Source organism: Trifolium pratense, linkage group LG5 (assembly GCF_020283565.1).
Source record: "Trifolium pratense cultivar HEN17-A07 linkage group LG5, ARS_RC_1.1, whole genome shotgun sequence".
Lineage (NCBI taxonomy): Eukaryota > Viridiplantae > Streptophyta > Magnoliopsida > Fabales > Fabaceae > Trifolium > Trifolium pratense.
The window spans coordinates 23,053,355-23,068,057 of NC_060063.1; the positions used below are offsets into that span (position 1 = coordinate 23,053,355).

A 14,703-nucleotide genomic window follows, 5' to 3' on the forward strand; every position below is an offset into this window, starting at 1 on the left:
TACCTCATTTATTTATAATTTTGCATCATTCAATATATATAGATCGTATGTCATATTATTTAAAATATGTTAAATCACATATGAAATATAAAAATCTAGTGAAGGAACTAAAACTGAATGAATATGGAGATCAATTTCATGAGTGAGTGAAAATAAGGATAAATTATAGGGCGAAGGTTCAATTAAGTCCCTCATCGGTGAGGGAGAAAAAATACACCATTAGATCTAAACAACCGTTTAGATTATATTAAAAATAAAAATAGAAGATACACAGATACTCGCACACAATTTAACCCCCATGTCATCTACAAAAAGCAAAAGTGCAATCTGCATCTAAAACCACAAAAATTTCAATTTGGATCAAAAGTCAAAACATATTATCATCCAAAGAACAAGATGAATTTGAGATTTAACAAATTCTATTCAAATTTCATCCAATTCATAAAATAATTTAAAATAATCCATCTTCATAATTTCAAGTGTGATGAATAGGAAAATAAGGGTTTTTAGATCTCATATGAAAATGGACGCACGCAGTAACCACGAAATTGAGAGATATTTCATTAGTGAAGATGGATCTAAAAATTAGCCATGTAATTTGCAGATATGGATATAGAAGAATTAACGGATGAGTATAAAGAAGAGTTTCAATTTGCAAGAATAATTTTTTTTTATAAGAGAATGGAGAAGATGGGGAAACCATGGAAGACCAAAATCTAGTGCGGCAATGAGAATTGAAATCATGTGGGACAATTTAATCTAATGATGAAAGTTAATGTACATCGGTGAGGGACTTAATTAAGCCATCACCCTGAAGCCATTGAAAATAAGGGGACAAAATTAATTAGGCTTAAATTTTATGAGTCATGCTAACATGTGTTCTTAGCGTTTTTCAATTTTATTTTATCAAATGCTATTTTTTTTGTCAATTAATTTGATGGTTAGAATTTTATCTTTAAATTTTATAAGTGGGGTATCTGGGATTGAAAAGTGCGAAATGAGAAGTGAGGGATGAAGCTGTGAAGTGTGTGATATTTATAAAAACAGTTTTTTTTTTTTAATTATCTAACCCTAAAAAAAAGAAATTTGAATTTTTTTGGGTAAATTGCATTTTTCACCTCTTAACTTTTACAAACTTGCGATTTTGACCCCTTAACATTCAAAATAATACTTTTGACCCCCTAACTATCACAAACTTGCAATTTTGGCCCTAACTTTGGCCAATTTTGCAAAAATATGACCCCAACTAATTTTGCCCAAGTCAATGCACATGCAAGTCGCTTGCCACATGTGCATTGACTTGGTTATCGATTCAAAATCGAAAGTTTGTGAAAATTAGAGGGTCAAAAATACTATTTTGAAAATTAATGGGCCAAAATCGCAAGTTTGTAAAATTTAGGGTGACAAAAATACAATTTAACCAAAAAACATTCATATATATTGTATTTATATTGTTTTTTTTAGTATTTTTTAAAATAATTTTGTTTACTAAAAACTTACACACCCTAAATCCCAAACCCTAAACCCTTCTAACCCTTTGCTCCTCAAAAACGAAAAAAAAAACCCAAAACTGAACACTACTTGGTAAGTAGCGCGTTCTTTCGATAAACACTGTATTGACAATAGCGCTTCCATTTATAAGACGCTAGCTCACCGGTAACGCGTTCCCCTCACCAAAAAATAAGACGATTTAGACTCTTTTTTAAAATGTACGAAAATTGCGAATTTTTTGTTGTGTTCAGGAGCAATTAAAAAAAATCCATTTATATATGGTGCAAGAGTTTTTTACTCGTACACACTAAACAAAACTCAAATAAAATGTAATGTGACTAATTGGTCTAATAGTAAAAAATAACTTAAGCATGGTACAATATATTTTATTTATGCATCATATAATTAGTCATTTATTTAAATTATTTACTTACTCTCATTTTTTTTAGTATATATTGCTAGATTAACTTGTCAATACTTTAATGTGTGACAATTTCCTAAGAAGGCATATTTTGATGTTGTTTTCTTCTTATAATTGACTAGAGAAAGTATATTTTTAGATTTTTGTTCTTTTTTTAACAAAATAAATTATATTCATTCATTCAAATTGATATAGTACATCAATGCAATATAAATTCATAATCTCTTTCTTCAAAAAAAAAAAAAAATTCATAATCTCTAAAATAAATAAAAAATAAATCTATGAACAAATTCATAACATCCATCGTCCATATTAATGAATTAAAATGTTATTGTTAAATTATAAAATTTGTCTGGTATTGTTCTTTCTAGTAGTATTTGTAGTCTTTTGCCAATTAAACATGACTACATACTTTTTTTTTTAATGGAAATTAAGCATGACTACATGAGAATATTAGTACTAATTAATTATGTAAACTATAAGTAAAATATTATTTATTTAAGCCAAAGATATATTGCGATAAATAGTAACAACACGCGTTAAGAAATCTCAAAATTTGAATGAATCCATAGAAAGCACTTCTCCAATCCCCAAACCATCCCTTTCATCTTTTTGTCTCTCTCTTTCCATCTCCTTTTTCTATATCTTTCGAAATAACAAGTTGAAAAATTAATTAGCACATTTCCTTTTTTTAAATTTGTTTGAGCAAAAAAGAAACATCTCACACAAAAAAAAATTTAAAAATAAAATAAAAAGAGGAATATGTGCCATGCTTTGTATTGATACATAATAGCATAAAAATCAATGGAGGAGAAGAAGAGAGAAGAGAACAAAAACCCCACCAACTCATCATCCACCACCATCACCACCACCATGACATTTTCCAACGAGATTCCGACCACCACCACCACCAACAACAACTACACAACTTTATTCCCTTTTCAACCTTCAATCTCAACTTTCTTTGACACCATGGCATCTTCTGACCAAAAAGCTTCATCTTTTGGATTCATGGACATGTTGGGTTCTCATGATTACATCAACAACAATTTTTTATTATCCGATTGGGTTCTTCCTACTGTTGCAACAACAACAACTCATCATCCTCTTCCTTCGCCAGCAAGTTCTAGCGTCCCAGACTCTTCTGGGACGCTGAACACTCCGGCTAATTCTACTTCAATTTCTTCTTCGTCTAATGAAGCGACGATTAATGATTCATTAGAACAAAATAGAAGTAAAGTTTCAAGAAATGAACATGATGCAGAGGTTGAGGAAGATGTAAATGGAGGCAGAGGAGATGAGCAAGATCAAGACAAGTCTAAGAAACAGTGAGTATAATTATTAATATTATTTAATTATTAAATTAATTTTCTTATAGAATATTTTTTTTTTTTTTTTTTTGTGATAATTAAGAAAACGTGTGATGAGAGAGGGTATGGTTGTCAGTGGAGAAATTTCAATGAAAATCATGAAGCAGTTTCTGTTTCTGTTTCCATTTCTATTCATTGAACTTAAAATAGTACTAGTAGCTTTCTGCTAGTGTCGTTGCTATGTATGTGTTTGGTTTTGCGGTGGACATAATTGATTTTGACAGAATTGAGTTTGATATAATTGATTTTAATAGAATTGAGTTTGATAGAATTGATTTATGTTTGGATATATTCATACAAAAGTGAGTTGAACAAAGAATTTGAGTGTAAAAATCAATTCTAGATTGAGAAGCTACAATTTCTAGCTTCAAGTAGAATCCATTCTAGAGGCAGAATCAATTCTACTTTTGAGGAACCAAACAAGTCAGAATCCATTCTACATGTCCAGAATCAATTCTGGCTACTCCAGAATTGAAACCAAACATACACTATGTTCATCTTTTGTCTCTGTTTTTTCTTACCTAATTTCTTCAATTACTTTATCATTTTTTTTATTAACGCTCTGGTTATTAGGGAAAGCTAAAGACTCCAATAATTTTGAATTTCGGGTGCGATTTTTTATTAAAAATCGAATTTGGATATCTCCTGAGCAATTCGTCGTAGGAAAATTGATTAATCACTTGAACCCACACCAATATTTTGGTATTCTTTTTATTGTTCGAGAAAAAATTAGTAAATAAAATAGAATAAGGTTTTATTAACTAAGAATTTATTTTTGACAAAAACTAATAATCTTTTTAAAAAGTAAAGAAATTTTTTTAGTAAAAAGTCACAATATTTAGTACCTTGATAAGTTTTTGAAAAATTAATTTTCTTTTGTATTTGTGTCATTGCACTCATCTGCAATTGATATAAAAATAAAAAAATGAGCATAATGATTTACTAACAACTATTGCTAATTTTGTTTAAATCCTACTAATGAGATTGAAAGCAAAGAAGAAGAACCAAAAGAAGGAAAGAGAACCCAGATTTGCTTTCATGACAAAGAGTGAAGTTGATCACCTAGATGATGGCTATAGGTGGCGTAAATATGGTCAAAAAGCCGTGAAAAACAGTCCTTATCCCAGGTACACATACATCTTTCCTCTCTTGTGAGTGTCTCCTAATCTATGAATCAGGAAACTCTTTGGATTAAGTGTGTTTCAGCATCGAACATGTATCAGTGTATGACACTGAGATAACATCGATATATATATGATTATATTAAATTATGTTAATTTTTATTGATGTGTCATAGTATCAGGGTTGTGTCGTATCCAATGTATGTGCTTCATAACCCTCAATGTATGAAGAAGTACACGATATTGACGGTGAACACAACACTAACTCATCGATACTTAAAATATTTTTAAAAAATAAACTGATTTGGAATATGTAAATTTGCCTCATGTAAATGTTTCATAGATGATATGTGTCGGATACCGAACACTTTTTCGGAAAAAAATAACAGTGTTATTAGAAGTATCGTTGTTAGAATAGAGCATCTATTCAATCGTCATCTTGTAAGGAACAAACTTTGAGTTTCATATACCACTAACAAGTCGTCCTCACAATACATGTTATAGTTGCTCCCCTCGGATTAGTTGGTCCTAATACTGGATACTGAGTTTTCAAAAAAAATAAAATAATACATGTCATAATTATACAACTCATACACATTTTGGTCGATGATATAAAATTATATGACTTAAATACTTCTATACAAAATTATTTAAACATGTCCACTTAAATAATCCAACATTGACAATACGGTAGCATAACTTGAATTATTTCTTTGCTACTCATCCTGCCACGTCATATTTTCTTTAAATGGAAAGAAAAAATAAGAAACAAATCATCACTATAGGAAAACTCAGTTAGATATGATTATAGGAGTATTGGAGATGTTGTACTCTGAATAAACAGTGTAGTAGTTAAAATTAATTAATTGTAATTAATTGGGACATTGATTATTAATTAATTTAACTTTGACTTGTGGGACACGTAATGTGTTGTTGAAACAAAAAACAGGAGCTACTATCGTTGTACAACGGCAAGTTGCGGCGTGAAAAAACGCGTGGAGCGTTCATCTGATGATTCTTCCATTGTCGTAACTACATATGAGGGTCAACACACACATCCTTGTCCTGCCACGTCACGTCATCCTAACCTCAGCTTCGTCAACGCCCAACCTACTGCTTCGGGTTCACACTCACACTTTCTATTACCAACATTGTTGTACAATAACCCCACTACTAATATTACTACTACTACTACTACTACACCCCCTAGTTCTTCTCATGTTGGTGCTTCTAGTGGTACTTATCTTAACACGTCGTCGTTTGGTGGTTTTGTTCATGACCAAGGGATTAATCATATAAGAGAGGCTTTGTTAAGAGATAATGGATTGCTTCAAGATATTTTTCAGATGAAAAAAGAAGAGAATGATTCGTTCAAAGATCAACATTAGGTGACGACAAATTGATGATTATTAATGTTAATTACTAATATTCCATCTGGTTTCATATAAGAGCAAAAATTTAAATTTTAGACTTATTGAATAAAATAACTTATGTATCTTCAAATTATGGACTAGAAGGGCACCAAAAATATTATGGACCAGATACATCAGTTAATTAGTTCAATAAATTTGAAAAAAGAATTTTTGTTGATATATGATATCGGAGGAGTATTATAGATTTATATATATATATATATACTAATTACTGTGGATTTTTTGTCAAGAATTACTATGGATTTATTTCATGTGTCAATATATTGCTTTTGCAGCTAGTATAGGTTGAGTTTATATGAAATTACTTACCTTTTGGAGCCTAGTTAATTTTATTTTAGCATTTCCATTGTAGCTTATAATGGGGCCAGGATTTTGTTTATTTCATTATTATTATTATTATTATTATTATTATTATTATTAATTTTTCTTTTCCTTTTAATTTTTTTTGAAGCACTTTTCCTTTTAATTATATAGGCTATTCTTTGTAACTATGGAGATTTTATTCCATGTTGAATTATTATATTCCATGATGAGTTATTTTCCACCTTAATTGTTCTTTTTTATTGGTGAAGATTCTTTTGATCACTGTTTAATTCTGTTTGTTTGATAGGACAATAAGGTGATATTCTTAGGGTTAGGCCTTTAGGGTTTTAACTTAATTTGGAATGTGGAGACATGATCTAGCCACGTGAATCTTCCTTGACCCCTCTTAAAATTACATCAAATTGAGGCTTAATTGAGGAAGGTAAGTTGAGTAAACTTGGAAATTGTTCATATTGCAATTGGTGATGGGATGGGGAAACTGATGATACAAAATTAATATGTTGAAAAAGTTAACACTTAACACCAAAAGCTATAAAATATTAATACTCAGGTTTTTAATATAAGAAACAAACTACATATTAGGTTTTTTTAATATATTTGGTCCATAATATATATACTAAATATATTAATTTTTTCATGAACCTAAAGAATTGTTTGTTTCTTATATTAAAAACCGGAAGGAGTATATTATTACACTATAATATCGTATATATAAGATAGAAAAATAAATGTTTAGGACAATATTAAAGTTAATTAGTTCCAAATTACTTTTAACATTAAATTTTTTATATAAATTAATAAAGGTATTTTTTTTTAACAATTAAAACATCTTTTAAAAGTTTTTTCTTTTCTTATAATTGGAATAAAAGAATGACCAAAAACTTTGGTATATTTAGATGGTGCATCTAAAAAAAGGTAAAAAAAGAAAGAGTACTATGAAAAAGTGTTAGGATTGTCCCATGACTTATAAACAATGCATGAGGAGTGGAAAAAGTTGAAACATTATTACTTGAGCAATGAACAATAGCTTTTTGTACAATAGTACCATTCTACCTTTTTTATCATCATTACTAACTCTTCCTCAATAAGGTTCATACAAATATGGGCTTCAGCCATTCAATGATGACGTTTGTTACCAATGATGGTATAGTATAGTTGAATTCGTATATGTTGATGATGGCCAAATATGGATAATGGAAATTAATATTGGTGTATTTCCATAGATATATGGCTTCATATATATGCTTTATAGCTAGCTAGTAATGAAGTTGTATTTGTAGCTGTAGTCATTCTCCTTAATTATAACTAAATTTTATGTGCTAGTGCTACCAAGCCTAGGCATATGACATTAAGATTACGCCATAGTTATTGTTATTTTTCTTATTTTATACTCTAGGTCAAGAATTTAGTTAATCAAGTGAAGTTAAATTATAGAATTGGTGTATTGTTTTATTTCAACATTAAAGCAGCAAAATACATATAAAAATCTAATGAAAGTGATCAAAATTTTGATGCATAAACTTCTTGTAAAAAATACAAGCTAACGCTACTATGCCTATCCACTACTACGGTGGTCATCATCGTTATGACATGCAATGTGGCATGTTCTATGCACGGAGAGTGTAAATTTTAGGCCGAGGGAAGGACTCGATAGAGATCCTGACTATCGGCCATATTCTTCCTACAAACTACATATGTATAGTGGAAACCTCCTACAAATCAGTTACGGTTGTTTTCATCATGTACATAAAAAACAATGAATAGATATTGTGGCACTCTACTTGCTGCCAATGCGAATGGATGTTGCAGAAAAGAAGGATTTTTTTTTTTTTTCAAAGTCAACTCAAGAAGAAATGGAGTTTAAATTTTTAACAGTTTAACAAAATAAAAAAATGAGTTTTTTTTTTTTTGCTAGAAGCGTCCCCAAAACCAATTATTATTTGCCAAACTGATTACTTACCTGTTACATACGATTGATTTGAATTAAATCACACTAGAATTAATTTGTAATGGGCTTACCAAATAGAGTAGACCCCTTATCTAAAGTGGTTGATGAGACAAAGAAATATTAACAAATTCTTTGAGACCCCAAAAATAGGACAAGTCGGCATTTAAATTTCATTTATTGAGAAGTTTATTAACTACTTTTGTGATTACTTGCAAAAAAAAAAAATCACTTTTGTGATCACTAAAAAAGTGTAGTAGCATAAATCAATTTTTTTTTCTTGGTAGAGATAGCATAAATCAATTTATTCTCTAAACTATCGATATTTCTTCAATCTAGTGTTTAAATACTAATAATTTTCTATTTGTACATCGATGGAATTATTTCCAAGGAAAAAAAGGTTTAAGGCACTTACAAGTGAATAAATATTTTATAACAAATAAAATTATATTTGGCACACTCCATATAAAGTTAGGGCAACCTCCAAGGAGAATTTAGAATTTGAACAACAATGTCCCAGTGGTAAGGTCTTGACCTACTTAAGCATATGGTAAGGGTTTCATATCAAAGTAACCTAAAAAATTTAAAACATTGAACAACAATTAGTGTAAACTACAGTTACCTACAAATGGAATATTTAGCCTATATAATTGCATTAATCATGCTTTTTACCCAATTATTCAAGATTTAAAATGCAACATATATAACTTCAAATTTGTCAAGAGTACTATGATGAAAAGGTATTGGCAAAAATTGATATGTGTATACATCTAGATCAAGACAAGCTGGAGCTGAGGAGGAAGATATGGGTTTGAAATTAGGGACATAAAGATAAGGTTTTATAAAAAGTTTTGTGATCAAATGCTCTTTATCTCTCTCTTTATAATTATATGTACACTTTTCTAAATATAGCTCATTCATTATTAGAAAGTTCTCTTGACAAGACACTTGATTTATTTAGCAAAACCTTAAAGCATATGATCACGTATAGTACTTGTTGGATGTTGCAAAAAAAGGTTAAGTTTTTTTTTTTTTTTTTTTTTTACCGTAAAAAAAAAAAAGAAAAAAGGTTAAGTTATGGGAGACAAAACTGTGAAATAGTATGTAATTAAATTCCTGTTAATATTGTTATCTTTATATTATAGATGTTTACAAACGGACAACAACTTATTTTTTAGGTGTGTTACCTTAAGGTGCATGTTTGTTAATGTAGACCTTCTAAAAAATAAGTGGGTGTACAAAAGACACAATCATTCTTTAGCACAAAGAGGAATACAAAATTTTGGTATAATTTTTGTTTTTAATTTTAGTCTAGTTTTTCTTTGAATTTTCCATATTGTCATTTTATTTGAGATGTGTATGATACTAAGGGTCATTTGGATTTGACTTATTGGTGAGTTTGTGAATAAACTTTTATGTTAATCGATAAATTTTTGTTAACAAAGATTGCATCTCTATAAGATGTTTTTTCATAAAATATCTTGAAAAATTTATAATAATACAATTTTTTTGAGCATTTGATAAAAACGAACAAATGTGTCAATCTACAATGGTTTTCGTTCGATATGGGTTTCAAACTCTTATTTACAATGGTTTTCGTTCAATAAAAACGAACAAATGTGTCAATCTACACACTAGTTGTTAAGAAGAATTTTATATTGAACATGAGTTTATAAATATGAGTTAGACCATATGTAAAAATCTAACGTAATATCAAAATATTTATGATCCGTTTGACTATCTGATATCATATATCACCGCTATTGGGGATCTCACCAGATGTCTAATTCTCGCGCAACCCAAAATTCAAAGGCCGGTGATAATTAAGAGGAAATATGTGAAGAAATTAATTAAGACAATTTAGAAGAAAAAAAACAAAGCAATAAAGATAGAGAAATCATATACAAGCAAGTGAATATATTTCAATGAAGCTTGCACGCAATATTTCCACCATGCTGCAATTGCAAGTGAATATTCTCTGTTAGAAATCATGCAGATTTTTTCCCCAATATGAATAAAAGACTATTTGCGTGTGACTGTTCTAATATTCCAAAACTTTCCAGCCATTAAGATATGTTCTTTGGTATAATAATACAATTGTTGAATGTGTCAATAAGTTTGATGCTCATACAGTGGCAAATTTAGATTTTTTTCGTAGTGAGACAATAAAATAGTCTATTATATTTATAGAAGCAATTTTTTTTTTCTTAAGTCGTCTAATAACTAGACTTATATTTATAGTACACTTTAAACGTGGAAAAGTAGGGGATTTGGATTTTAACCTTTCCAATAATGTTTTAAGTAGCTATCAATTAAACAATACTTATGGGACTTAAACAAATTTTTTCAATTTAACTTTAACAAAAATACAATTAGTAATAAAATTCCCCAAATGGTATATAATATGTAAAACAATGTTTTTTCTTTTTAAAATATGGAGTATATGTTAATTAAAATTAGTAGTAGTTTTTTTCTAATTTATCTCTTATAACTTTCTCTATATCCTTTCAAAAAAACAAAATTTCTATATATCTTTTTTAAAATTCGATTTATGAAACAGGTTACATAATTTTTTTTATGGTGGAAAAATAAATATGATTAAGCATTTTCAAGTAAATATACTCCCACCATCCCAAATTATAAGGGAAAAAAACCCTTTTTTTTGTCCCAAATTATAAGAGAGAGAGAGTCATTTTCAAGAATGTTTTTCCCTTATTCTCATAAAATTAAATGCAAATTGCATTTAATTTTCCCTCTCTACCATTTTCTCAATAAACAACAACCAATAAAAATTGTTTTTACATCTTCCTATGCAACTTATTCCAAGAAAAACCCACAAAAACATATTTCAAATTTTCATGTTTTACTTTTTCTTAATAAATGTGATTTTTTTATTTTCTCTTATAATTCGGGACGGAGGGAGTATTTTGTTATGTGGGGGCAACAACCACCATACCAATATACATGTATCCGCCACTGTGTTCAAAGAAGTCCGTGCAATCCAAATGATTCTATGGGGATCTTAATTATGACTTTTTTTTTTTCTCTGCTGATATGCATAAAAGACACATTCTTCAGCATTAACATGATGTTGCTTAATTTATTGGTACATGACAAAGTGGACGTTTCTCTCGTGACCCCGTGTTTCTTTTATACTCATTGAATTTTCAATTTCATTCTTGAAAAAACTTCGGTTTATAGAAATCGAAGTTTTTTTTTTGCCTTGAAAACAAATTTCGATTTCTATAAACCGAAATTTACTCTGAATTTGCACTAGAAAAAATTCAGTTTCTGCGAACCGAATTTTTCTGCAAGGGCAAAATTGGAATATTAGGGGTATAAAAGAATCACGGGAGGTCGAGAGAGAAAGCATCGACAAAGTGTTGTGGAGTGGGCCCAAGCCCAATCCGGTGTTACGTTCGTCCCAATTAATACGTTGGTCCAAGATCACGCATCTGCCCAACGGTCACAAAAGCCGACATTACCGTGTAATATAAATCATATCATTCAGATTGTTACTACTTACTATAATAGTCATAAATGTTGAGACCGTCAAATTCGCCCTAATATTGATGGTTGTAGCTTCGCGTCAAATGCTATATATACCCCTTTGATGGAAATGGGCCAGGTATTCTATTTCTTATTCTCAAACCTATCACTTCACGCAAATATTTACTTTAACGGCGGCGGAGTATCTTCCAGATAAACCCCCATCATCACAACCATCGTTCAGACGCAACATTTCACTAACCAGCACCCTTCTAATTAGGTAAGATCACAAAGAATCCATGGACAATCTCCTATATTATGAATTCATGAGCACAATGCTTAGAATAAAGGTTATTGACATTTGAACATTCAACCATAATAGCAAAAATCCATCCATGTTCTTTCTAACTATGGGAGCAATTTATGTAGGAAGACATAATTCTTTTGTTATTCACACATACTGCATAAGGGGCAATGAGCATTACCTCTTTCTATATTAAACTTCTTTAATCTGCTCCTCATATTCAACTTCTCTTGTAATATATGAACCAAAATTAGCGCTAAAATCTAGACAGAACCACTCCCCATTTCTGACTTTAGAGAGTGAACTCCTATCACATGGCTAGACATTTGGAAGGAAACCATGTATCCTTTAAATTTGATGCATTTTTTCAAATTAGAATCAATTTGTTTTAAAGCAAAATAGTGTTTTGCATACATGGAATGTGACATGGAAAGACACGTTGTCATTTAACATCACACGCCAACATGTCTAATAGTCAAATTTGACGGAAAAACTTATTGAGATAAGCTAAAAAAATTGAAGGACTATATAACTATTTCAAAAATATTGAAAACCAATTTAATTGATGACTACAAATTGAAGTTACAAGATACCTATTTACAAGTATTTTATGTAACTCAAATTATCAATGTTGTTCATATATACACAAAACAATTTTAATTAACAAGTTTTAATAAATTAGACTAATCCCTAAAATGTTCATATCATGCATAAACACACACAAACTTAATATAGATTTAATTCTATACAAACAAATCATCATTATCATATTCATCTGTAAAGAATTTATTTATTTACATTCTTTCTTATTCCCAAGATCCAAAACAGAGTAATTGACTCTGTTTTCAGTTTCTGCAACAAGTACTTAACAAGACTAAAACCAAACACAGTATACGAATCAACCTCAATGAAAGAAATTAACAAACTAAACCTCAACATTAAAACTTTAATCCCTAAAATTACTCATCAACATGCAATTTTAATTCAATGATTAACATACTAATCATCCTTATACCTCCAAGCTTCAATAGAAACCCCCATCTTATACGCACAAAAAGCATCGATCGACGCATAAGCAATTTGATCTAAATCAAGATTCAATTGACCCCAATTGCTCATTGCAGTGTCTGTTCTTTGCTCCACTTGGAACCCTAAGCATTTCAACGCAATTTCATCCAAGTTAGCTAATGAAAGATTTTCATTACATATTATATATGCCTTATACCTCAGATCCATAGGATATCTGAACAATTCCAAGCAATGTTTCGATCTTGACAGCCTCCAGCGATCTCCATTGTTCCAGAAACCTACGAAAGTATTATCACGATGCAAGAGAAGTTTTCGGAGATTTTCCGGTATCATATCGGCATGTTTCAGTTGGAAAATAAGGCATTCGTTACCGATGCATAGCTGTAAAGTGTCGGTGGTAAAAGGATTCTGATTGTTGTTGTTGTTGTTGTTATTGTTGTTGTTGTTGTTTCTGGTGGAGGTGGAGGCGGTGGTGGTGGCGGTGGTGGTGGTGGAGGTGTTGTTGTTGTTGCGATAGTTAGTCCATTGAACACCGAGGCCGACTACCAGTTGATGAGCCGAGAGAGTTTGGCGGTGCTGGCGGAGTACTGTACTGAGCCATTGTGTTACGGCGGATGCAGTGGCGGTGACAGTGACAATGATACGAGGTTTAGTTGAATTACCTTGATGATAAGTAGCGTCGATTGAATCTTCACCGACGTAAACGACGTATCTTCTAAGGTTTTGTTCCGGCGGTTCAGCCAAGACGATGTAGGTGGCCATGAGAATGGTGAAGAAAATCTCTCCAAGAAAATCTCTTCAAGAAAATGTGGCAATGAGAATGTAAAAAACGGTTAGAGCGGTTGGAATGAATTTCCCGCGCGAAGGAATTATATATAGTCTGAGAGTTTGTACCGTTTTCTTTTTAATTTTGAAAATAAAATTGCATTTCAATTTTTATTTTATTCTTAAAATGAAATGCAATTGCAATTGATTTTTGGTGTTGGAGTTTGTCTATATATTAAAAATAAATGTCTATATTGTTTTTTTGAACAATTAACTATATGTAACTTTATTAAGAAAAAAACTATAATGTATACTTCGTCTCATTACTAATGTCTATATTACAAATTTATAGAAAAATATTATTATTAATAACATTATTACTGTGTCTATGTAAAAAAAAAAACATTATTACTGTGTCAAAAAAATTAATAACATTATTACTAAAGAAAAAATAGTAAATTTTTATATTTTTTACACGATAAAAATAGGAAAAAATAAAAAAGAAAAAATAAGGGACCGGAGCACCAATGACAAACTAGAAAAAAACTAATAAATCATAATAAAAAAGTAAAATTACATCTACAAGTCCTTCATCTTATTTTTTTAACACTTTTTGGTCCTTTATATATTTTTTTTAACATTTTGATCTTTTATCTTTTATCTGTAACACTTTGGTCTTTTATTTTTTTTTATTTGTAACATTTTAGTTACTTTTTTGTAACACTTTGATTTTTATCTTATTTATTTATAAAAAACTAGCTGGACACCCGTGCGTCCGCACGGGAGTCGCGGCGTTGCCGCTCCTCACTTGCTAACATGAAATAATAATTTACTGGAAAGTAATTCAAAAGATAAAAAAAATAAATAATAAAGGATATAATATTTGGTAAAAAAAAATAGAAAAAGAACAATGGTAAAACCATCACAAAAAAACCTCAGATATCCGTATTAGTATAATATGAATTTTGTTCAAAAAAAATATATAAATATAGATAATGGAGAAATCATGAA

General features: G+C 29.9%; 2 protein-coding genes across 2 annotated transcripts; one reads left to right on the forward strand and one right to left on the reverse strand.

Moving 5' to 3' along the window:
- The first annotated feature begins 2,504 nt into the window (after nucleotides 1-2,504).
- LOC123887153 (probable WRKY transcription factor 48) lies at nucleotides 2,505-6,221 on the forward strand. Its single transcript, XM_045936442.1, has 3 exons — nucleotides 2,505-3,240; nucleotides 4,266-4,409; nucleotides 5,353-6,221. Exons 1-3 carry the CDS (start codon nucleotides 2,717-2,719, stop codon nucleotides 5,789-5,791), a joined length of 1,107 nt encoding a protein of 368 aa, XP_045792398.1. The 5' UTR covers nucleotides 2,505-2,716; the 3' UTR covers nucleotides 5,792-6,221.
- A 6,676-nt stretch (nucleotides 6,222-12,897) lies between these two features.
- LOC123886268 (integrator complex subunit 5-like protein) lies at nucleotides 12,898-13,689 on the reverse strand. Its single transcript, XM_045935602.1, has one exon. The coding sequence runs from the start codon at nucleotides 13,687-13,689 to the stop codon at nucleotides 12,898-12,900; it is 792 nt and encodes a 263-aa protein (XP_045791558.1).
- Between the last annotated feature and the right edge of the window lie 1,014 nt (nucleotides 13,690-14,703).

What these genes read in the sequence shown, in the direction of transcription:
- LOC123887153 (XM_045936442.1), top strand. Translation starts at nt 2,717, where the DNA reads ATGGAGGAGAAGAAGAGAGAAGAGAACAAAAACCCCACCAACTCATCA. An exon ending in CAAGACAAGTCTAAGAAACA is followed by an intron (nt 3,241 to 4,265) that starts GTGAGTATAATT and finishes CCTACTAATGAG; the next exon opens with ATTGAAAGCAAAGAAGAAGA. An exon ending in AAAAACAGTCCTTATCCCAG is followed by an intron (nt 4,410 to 5,352) that starts GTACACATACAT and finishes AACAAAAAACAG; the next exon opens with GAGCTACTATCGTTGTACAA.
- LOC123886268 (XM_045935602.1), bottom strand. Translation starts at nt 13,689, where the DNA reads ATGGCCACCTACATCGTCTTGGCTGAACCGCCGGAACAAAACCTTAGA.